Source organism: Microtus ochrogaster, unplaced genomic scaffold (assembly GCF_000317375.1).
Source record: "Microtus ochrogaster isolate Prairie Vole_2 unplaced genomic scaffold, MicOch1.0 UNK4, whole genome shotgun sequence".
Taxonomy (NCBI): domain Eukaryota; kingdom Metazoa; phylum Chordata; class Mammalia; order Rodentia; family Cricetidae; genus Microtus; species Microtus ochrogaster.
In genome coordinates this window covers 16,116,583-16,125,939 of record NW_004949102.1, presented here as the reverse complement: position 1 = coordinate 16,125,939, position 9,357 = coordinate 16,116,583, and the positions used below count along the sequence as shown (strand labels likewise).

Below are 9,357 nucleotides of genomic sequence, written 5' to 3'. Positions count from 1 at the left end.
CTGAGCCATCTCTCAGCCCCATTCTATTTATTCTTGAATATAATCTCATAACAAAGGCTTTTGGGTTTGCTTATTTGGATTTTCTCTTTGGGTTTGTTTGTTTGTTTTGTTTTTTCGAGACAGGGTTTTTCTGTAACAGTCCTAGCTATCCTGGAACTAGCTCTGTAGACCAGGCTGGCCTCAAACTCACTGAGATCTGCCTGCCTCTGCCTCCCGAGTGCTGGAATTAAAGGTATGTGCCATCACTGCCCGGATTTCTCCATTTTTTTGAGACCTCCAAAGTGGTGGCAGAGGCACTTGCTTGATACCCTGCTTAACTGGTATCCATGTCAACATTCTTCTTTCGTAAAGAGACCTTACATCATTTGTACTGATTTTACAGTAAACTACACAAGTTCCTAGTACTTGGTAGATTTACTGCCAGGTAGTGAGAAAAATGTTAATTGTTTGAACATGTTTGTTTAACTTTTTTTTTAGTCTGTTTTTTTTTTAAGGGGGGGGGTAGGAGGTAGAACTCAATTCGTAGTCTAAATTGGCTTCAAATTTGTAAGAATCCTCCTCCTTCCTTAGCTGATCAAGTTCTAGGATTATGCAGCGGTAACCCTTAGTAAATTTTGTTTTGAGGGGTTGAAGAGATGGCTCAGTGGTTATAAGCACTGACTGCTCTTCCGGAGATCCCGGGTTCAATTTCCAGCACCCACATGAGAGCTCACAACCATCTGTATTCCAGTCCTAGAGGATCTGACACCCTCATACAGACAGATGCAGTAAAACACACATAAAATAGAAAATAAATCATTTATAAAAATTTTGTTGAGGCAGTGTCTCTGCAAGTTTCCTAGGTTGGTCTCAAACATGGAATCCTCCTGCCTCAGTCTTCCAGATAGCTGACCCTCTGGTTGTACTTGACCTTGTAAAGTTTGCTAAAGTTTGTAAAGCCTTGATCAACAGTATGACATCACAGTGAGGCTTTTGAAACACACCGTCATGGGCTCCATGTCCAACTGAAGGCACAGCCCTGTACTTGCTCAGGTACACAAGATGGGCTCAATCCACAGCACTACAGGGTTGAAAATCAGGCCAGGTATGTTGATATGCCTGTAGTCCCAGCATTTGAGAGGCTATGACAGAAGGGTCTGTGCATTTGAAGCCAACATGAGCTAAATAATGATCATGAGGCTAGCCTGAGTTTCATAGCCAAACCATCTCTGAAAGTTACCTAGGACTGGAAAGATGCTCAGCAGTTAAGAACACTGATTCTTGGAGAGAACCTGTCATTGGGCAGTGCACAACTGCCTGTTAACTCTGGCCCAAGGATCTACATGTGTCTTTGAGCCTCTGTGTACACGCACACACATTGGTTCACATGCACACACATGAGTCTATCTTGACAAGCTCTAGCTGCTTCCAGTCATGTTTATGTTCACGCTGACATTTGAAGAGTCCCACTCTGGGTGGACAGTAACTGCTTCCTTTTGTGTGTGTCAGATACGAACACAGCAAGCCACTGAAGCAGGAGGAAGTGACTGCAATAGACCCGAGTGCGAAACCCTCCCTTGCTGCTTCCTCAAGTCTCTCTCCGGGAGCTGGAGCACTTGCTGAAATGAATCCAGGCGAAGCTGAGTCAAGACACCCAAACTTTGCAGCTGTAGGAGCAGGTTCAGAGGACTGGGTGAATGCCATTGAGTTTGTCCCCGGGCAGCCTTACTGTGGCCGTAGTAAGTATTGTGAGGACCCTGTAAGATGCAGTCAAAGGGCTAAGTGACAGGCCACAGCGCCTCAGTTCATTTAACCTACTGTCAACACTTTAGAATGGGTTATCTAAGAGAGATGAAGTAAAAGAATTTTTTTTGAACTCTAATAAAAATTAATTCATGTTTAAAAACTGAAATGTCGTGAGTTCGAGACCAGCCTGGTCTATAAGAGCTAGTTCCAGGACAGGCTCCAAAACCACAGAGAAACCCTGTCTCGAAAAACCAAAAAAAAAAAAAAAAACTGAAATGTCTCCAAATGCTGTCCCCCGCCTGCTTCTGGTGGTGCTGAGATCAAATCCTGGGCTTTGCACACGCTAGACAAATGCTTTACTATTGAGCTAACACTCAGCCCACCGCCAGTCCTTTATTTGGTGTGTTTTTTGACACAGGGTCTCTGGTAGTTCAGAGTCCTCAGATAGTGAAAGATGTATGACCTTGAACTCCTGATTCTCCTGGTTCATTCTACCCCACTAACCAATACCTACTAATATTAAGAAATTTACATGCAGAACCAGGCTTGGTGCCACACACCTGTAATACCAGCTTTGGAGAGGTTGGGGTGGGAGGATTAAGTTCAAGGCTGGCCTAGGGTTATGGGGGGGCAGAGAAAATGGAGCTGGAGAGTGGGGGTATATACCTGTAATTCCATCAGTTGGTGTGGTGTTGTTGTTTTTGTTTTTTTTTGGTTTTTTTTTTTTTTTTGGTTTTTTCGAGACAGGGTTTCTCTGTGGCTTTGGAGCCTGTCCTGGAACTAGCTCTTGTAGACCAGGCTGGTCTCACAGAAATCCGCCTGCCTCTGCCTCCCGAGTGCTGGGATTAAAGGCGTGCGCCACCATCGCCCGTCAGTTGATATTTTGAAATAGGCAGACAGCAAGTTCTAAGCCAGCCTGGACTGTATAACCCAGTCTCAAAAGACTAAGGGGACAGAGAAAACCTGTCTTGAAAAACCAAAATTAGGGCTTGGGAGAAAGTAGAAATTGAGTCGTCTGACTTTAGGTTTCACTGCAGTGGTTCTCTGACACCTTACAGTTGTAGTTCTGTTAGCTTAGTTCATATTTGTGCCTTATGTATTTGGACCTTTACTACCATCTTAAACATTTTCAGCTGCCCCTTCCTGCACTGAAGTACCCCTGCAGGGCTCAGTGACCAAGGAAGAGTCAGAGAAGGAGCCAGCTGCGGTGGAGACAAAGAAGCAGCTTTGCCCCTATGCTGCAGTGGGAGAGTGTCGCTATGGGGAAAACTGTGTGTATCTCCACGGAGACTCCTGTGACATGTGTGGCCTACAGGTCCTACACCCAATGGATGCTGCCCAGAGGTCACAACACATAAAAGTAAGTGATCAAGGAAGCTTCCGCTGAGTCTGAGGAATTCTAAGTGTTGTTGTACCCGTGTGATCCCGGCATTGTGGAGGCCAAGGGCAAGAGGGCCTGAAGAGAGGGGCTATAGCAATGCCTAAAGAATTCTGTTTCCAGAACCTCTGACTATGGGTTTTTAGAAGGTGTGCGGTTTTTTGTTTGTTAATTTGGTTTTTTTCAGGACAGGGTTTCTCTAGCTTTGGAGCTTGTCCTGGAATTAGCTCTGTAGCTGGCCTCCTGCCTCTGCCTCCCGAGTGTTGGGATTAAAGGTGTGCGCCGCCACCACCTGGTTTGCTTTGTTTTACTCATCCTTTTTTACTAATAATACTTTTTCTGAGATTTATAATTCTTATAGTTCTTTTGTAATGCATATTTCATTGCTTTTTAATCATAATAATTCTTCAGTCATTACCATAATTCTAAGGTAATTTTCATCCCCAAAGAAACCTGAAACCCACTGAGTCATCAGCCTCTGCTTGCTCTATTTTCCTGGCAACAGTGGCTCTGCCTTGTTTCTCTGGATGCTTTGCCAATTCTAAATTATGTAGCTGAATCATTTAGCATATATGACCTTCAGTGACTGCTCCTCATTTAGCAGGATGTTTCCAAGGTTTTCCCTGTTGGAGTGTGTATCAGTACTTCATTTTGTGGTTGCGTACTGGGTATGTGATTTACACATTTGTTTACCTGGTATGTTTCCAGGTGTGTCCATGGAGGCCAGAGGTTAACATTGGGTGTCTTCCTCTCTTGTTCTCTCCATTAATTTTTGAGGCAAGGTCTCTGCCTTAATCTGGAGCTCACCAATTCGATGACCTGTCTATTCATCTCTATGCTTCTGTGCTGGGATTACAAATGCATGTTGCTGTCTCTGGCTTTCACATGCATACCGAGAGTCCAAACCTAGGAGCCTACGCTTGTATGTATAACGAGCACTCTACTGACTGAGTAGTCCTCCCGACCCCAATCCTGTGTTTTTCTATTTAGATGGTTTCATCTTTACAGATTTCTCTTTTTTTCCTTAAACTTTTTATTAGGTGCGACTGCTATGATATTATGAACAATTCTGTTCTGTGAGCGTGTGTTTTATCTTAGACTTTTACATTAATTACATTAATTAGCATAGTGGAGAGGGTTGCATGTCAGCACACATACATGTATAGAGGTCGAAGGACAGCTTGGATGAACTAAGTGGAGCCCAGAGGTTGAATTTATCCAGTCAGGCCTGGCAGTAGGCACAGATCTACTAAGCTGTATATCAGGCCGGTTATCCTTTGGAAGTAGTCATTGGTTCAGCTGACGGTTCTGCTTAGCACTCTGAGTACCTGGCTGGCTTTGATTTGTCATTTTATATGTATGGGTGTTGAGTGTGTGTGTTTGTCTGTCGGTTCACCACATGCACAGTGTTAACAGAAGCCAGAAGAAGGTGTCAGATCCCCTGGAACAAGAGCTACGGAGCTGCCTTTGTCTTGAGAACTGAAGCAGGTCCTTTGCAGGAGCACTGGGTGCTCTTAAATGCCAAGGTGTCTCTCGAGCCCCGCACTCAGCTTTCTTTCTTCATGTGACTCACACATGCCACACCTTTCCTTTCCCCCTCCTTCATGTGTGGGTTGCTAGGCTTGAGTGGCCAGTGCCCTATTTGATGACAGCATCATTCATACAGTCTCTTTGGATGGGTGCTGAGAATTCAGCAGTAGAGTAACAGGTAACCTTGGAAAGAGAGTCCATCAAGCTAGTCTCAAATCCACAGAATAATGGTTGCCCACATACGAGTAACTGTTAGGATGGGCTTATGAAGAATAACGAGCACATTCTGATAATAAGGGTAGAGAGGTAGCTTAGCCTTGTTGAGGGTACTTGAGTTAATTCCTGGCACCCACATCTGGTGACTCACAGCCATCTGTAACTGCAGGCCAGGGAGATCCAACTCCTGGCCTCTGGCACCTGTAGTCACTTGCGCACATGCACACCCACACGCCCACACCTACATAATTTAAAAAAAAAAAACCCTTTATTAAATGATGAGTGTTATTTCTCTGAAAGTACCAGTGATTATCTAATTGCATGTAAATGGGTGAATTGTGTGGTGTGAATATTCTCAGTAAAGTTGTTAGTGTTTTAATTTTTTAGGGACAATGTCTTTTGGTATTGCCCTTAATGACCTGGTTGGAACAACTCATTGCATAGACGAGGTTGGCTGAGCCTCACATTTGTGGGATTCTTGCTGCTTCTGCATCCTGAATATTCGGGACCACAAGTGCGTGCCACTGAGACCACCCTCCTTTACAGGGATAAGGAAATAATGTCCCTGCATAATTGTGACCTAGTACTGTGTGCATCTTCTTTTGTTTTTGTTTCGTTTTTTGGTTTTTCAGGACAAGGTTTCTCTGTATAATGGCCTTAGCTGTCCTGTAGACCAGGCTGGTGTCAACTCAAAGACACCCACCTGCCTCTGCCTCCCAAGTGCTAGGATTAAAAGCGTGCACTACTACTGCCCGAGTACTGGTCATCATTTTGTTCTTGTTTGCTTTTGTTTTTTGATTCAGGGTCCCTCTACATAGCCCTGACTGTCCTGGAACTTGGAATGTAGACCAGGCTGTTATCCTACTCAGATCTGCCCGCCTCTGCTCTACGGGTGAAGGGATACAGGTGTATGCCACCACACCGTGTATTCTTTTTTTTTTTAATATTTATTTATTTATTATGTATACAACATTCTACCTTCATGTATGTCCACACGCCAGAGGTGCCAGATCTCATTACAGATGGTTGTGAGCCACCATGTGGTTGCTGGGAATTGAACTCAGAACCTCTGGAAGACCAGCTAGTGCTCCTAACCTCTGAGCCATCTCTCCAGCCCACACCGTGTATTCTTTATTTTTCTTTGGAGACAAGGTCTCATGTAGCATGGGTTTAACCTATAGAACTCTTGCCCTTTCTGCCTTTATCTCCCAAGTGTTTAACAATCTTGACAGATTTGAAATGAAGGTTTTAGTCCTAGTTTTTCTATTTTCCATCCAGAAACTGAAACATCTATGGAATTGGTAGAGTCTTTGGGGGAGAACTGTGGGAAACGAGCTTTACAGGTCTGGGTAAAGGGGAATTGGATAATCTTTTCAGGTCTCAGAAGTTGACCCCACAGTGGCTGCCTGGACCTGTGCTTGTTAACAAATCCTTCTTCCAGGTCAGACTAGAGACAGGCAGGATAGGCGACTTGACTGTGGAGTCTGAGAACTGCAGCAGCCTAACTGTGCCTCTGTCTCTCCCTTCTTGCAGTCTTGCATTGAGGCCCATGAGAAGGACATGGAGCTCTCTTTTGCTGTGCAGCGCAGCAAGGACATGGTATGTGGGATCTGCATGGAGGTGGTCTATGAGAAAGCCAACCCCAGCGAGCGCCGCTTTGGGATCCTGTCCAACTGCAACCATACCTACTGTCTCAAGTGTATCCGCAAATGGAGAAGTGCTAAGCAATTTGAAAGCAAGATCATAAAGTGAGACTCCTCCCCAATCTTCGTTTGTGCTTTCTATTTTCGGGAAGAATTTAGTATCTTGTGCCAACTTCCAACCAGAAGGACCACATTTAAATGCATGTATTTTATTGTGAACCTGGGCATTCTAATTGGGATTTCTTCTTTGTACTTCAGCTAGCTGCTAGTTTAGTTGTCTGTCTCTTTTATTTAAACGAGGAAACCCTGTGTATCAGTTAGTAGACTCTTCAGTGTTTTTTGAGGAGATTGTGTTTAATGGATTCGACAGTTAGAGTTCGTGAACAAACGTATCTAGCTCTGAATGTATGTTTCTTGGCCTTTTACATTTTCCACTCCTATTCCATTCATTAAGCTAGCCAATAATCCACCATCCTTTAAAAACTGTTCTCATAACTGAACAAAAGCCACACAATCCAAACAGAGCAAAGTTACAAGAAATAAATTTATTTAAACGAAAGAAGGAGTCTGTGTGAAATGTCTTCTTTTTGTTTTTTGTTTTTTTTTTTTTAAACTTAAGTTTTGTTTTTGTTTTTTGAACTGGCTAGCCATTGAGTTGATTTATGAAGTTTGTCTTTCCTCCAAAGAAAGGGTCAGTTGTGACTTTGTGGAACCCCTTTCTGAAAATGCTCACGTTCTTGTCAGTTTCTCTAAGTCTCGGTGACACACCAGGGTGTGTCTTGAAGTGCGGGCCTAGAGAGGGGACCGTGCATTGCAGCCTGTTCATTGTTTCCCAGGTCCTGCCCCGAATGCCGGATCACATCTAACTTTGTCATTCCAAGTGAGTACTGGGTGGAGGAGAAAGAAGAGAAGCAGAAACTCATTCAGAAATACAAGGAGGCCATGAGGTATGAGCAGCCTGGCTCCCTTGGCTAGAGCAGTGCTGCGCTATGTGCTCCTTGCTCCCCCTCCTTTTCTTGACCTCCCAGGCTGCTTTCTTTTGTCACCCATCACTGCTTACCCAGTTTGTCTCTTGCTTTTAACACATTCCTTGGGTGTCTGCCGAGGGACTATTCCAAGGAAGTCTCCTAGCTGAAGCCTAGCTCATTCCGGGTCTTAAGAGTTGCCCGATGAGTTCCTGTGTACTGGGATTCCAGAGGGTTTTCCCTCTGTGTTAGTGCTGGCAAGCCGTATACGTTTGTTTAAGGAGGGATGTTTCTCGCCAGTGTTAGAGCATACGTTTCTAAGAACACGTCTTGGGGGGCTCTGCAATCTTGGTTCTGCCTCAGTGATAAGTCTCAATGTAGGCCTGAAGTCCACTGTGAATAAGGGTTGCGATATTTTCCTTTCCAGCAACAAGGCGTGCAGGTATTTTGATGAAGGACGTGGGAGCTGCCCATTTGGAGGGAACTGTTTTTACAAGCATGCGTACCCTGATGGCCGTAGAGAGGAGCCACAGAGACAGAAAGTGGGAACATCAAGCAGATACCGGGTAACTCTCAACTGTTTTTCTAAACGAGGGGAAATGCCACACTGTCAGTTGAGCCTGCACATACTGGGGTAGGGGAAGAATGACACTCAGGTCTGGGAGGGAGGTCAGAGTGAAGGAGTCATACCTCAGAAAACTGGGAGGGGTAGGAGAGGAAAGCGCTCAAAGCCCTAAGTCTAACTAGCCAGAGGGAGGCATTGGTAAGGTGGACTAACAGGAGTCTGGTCACACGGCTGCCTCATAAGCAGCAGGACAGAAGCCACTGCTCGACAGTGCCACCTATCATGGCCTTGTTTCTTACAGGCCCAACGAAGGAGCCACTTCTGGGAGCTCATTGAGGAGAGAGAGAACAACCCCTTTGACAACGACGAAGAGGAGGTTGTCACCTTTGAGCTGGGCGAGATGTTGCTTATGCTTTTGGCTGCAGGTGGGGACGACGAGCTGACAGACTCTGAGGACGAGTGGGACTTGTTTCACGATGAGCTGGAGGATTTTTATGACTTGGATCTATAGCAGCTTTGCGTGGCGTGGGAACTGGTCTGCGGAGCCTCAGACAGTAGCTGTCCCCTGTGCTGTGTGGCAGTGCACGTGGCTCTCCTAGGCAGGCCCCTGGAACTCCAGGTGCTGTTGTCATCACTCCCCAGGGCCTGCTCCTCTACCCTCACCTTCCCCCAAGAGTGTGTTGTTTTCTGTTTCAAAAAGTTACAAAAATAAATCTTCAAGTTAGTTTTTTTGTAACATGAATTTAACTGTCAGACAGTTAGTGTAGGTTTGTCGCGCCATCTGTTTTCAGCCAGGTTGTGTTCATGGATTTTGCACACTCGATTTGAGACCCCAAGTTCAAAGGAAGAAGCACTGAGTATGCTTTGGGGGTCCAAGGATAGGGGCAGTTGGGAAAAGGGGGACCTGAGACGGCAAGTTGCTCTCTGCGCTAGATTAGGAGGGCTCCTGGAGGTTCCTGTGAGAGCTGCACCTTGGTGGTTTATGTCTGTTCCCTGCCCTGGAATCCCCATCACCCGTGCTTGTCCTGTGGTTTGGGGCTCTTGTTTAATTGCACGCAAGAAATACTACTGAGTAACCAGAACCAGGTGCAAACATGTTAAGGCTAACGTGAGAAAATGTAAAAACACAAGGATGCAGTGGCGTTCCATCAATGCAGAGGTGGCAGGTAACTCCCGAGGATCAGTGGACTTGGTGTTGAGCATGATCCAGCACGTGAGCAGCTTCCCATCTGTGCATAGGTGCAGTATTCTTAGCCTTAGTGAACAGAGATGGATTAGTGGTTTCAGCCGTGTGTGGCAGGTAGATCGTAAAGGACAAGAGTGTGTCAGTAGTTG

At 45.3% G+C, this 9,357-nt stretch overlaps 1 protein-coding gene across 3 annotated transcripts in view; it reads left to right on the top strand.

Moving 5' to 3' along the window:
• The window catches only part of Mkrn1 (makorin ring finger protein 1), a 25,948-nt gene extending 17,209 nt beyond the window's left edge, over nucleotides 1–8,739 (top strand). For all 3 annotated transcript variants that reach the window (XM_013353272.2, XM_026788575.1, XM_013353273.2), the window contains exons 3-8: nucleotides 1,489–1,718; nucleotides 2,859–3,085; nucleotides 6,383–6,597; nucleotides 7,329–7,439; nucleotides 7,885–8,023; nucleotides 8,324–8,739. In XM_013353272.2, the coding sequence (XP_013208726.1) occupies nucleotides 1,489–1,718; nucleotides 2,859–3,085; nucleotides 6,383–6,597; nucleotides 7,329–7,439; nucleotides 7,885–8,023; nucleotides 8,324–8,533 (1,132 nt within the window). In that variant the 3' untranslated portion in view covers nucleotides 8,534–8,739. The remainder of the gene's footprint in view (nucleotides 1–1,488; nucleotides 1,719–2,858; nucleotides 3,086–6,382; nucleotides 6,598–7,328; nucleotides 7,440–7,884; nucleotides 8,024–8,323) is intronic.
• The last annotated feature ends 618 nt before the right edge of the window (nucleotides 8,740–9,357 follow it).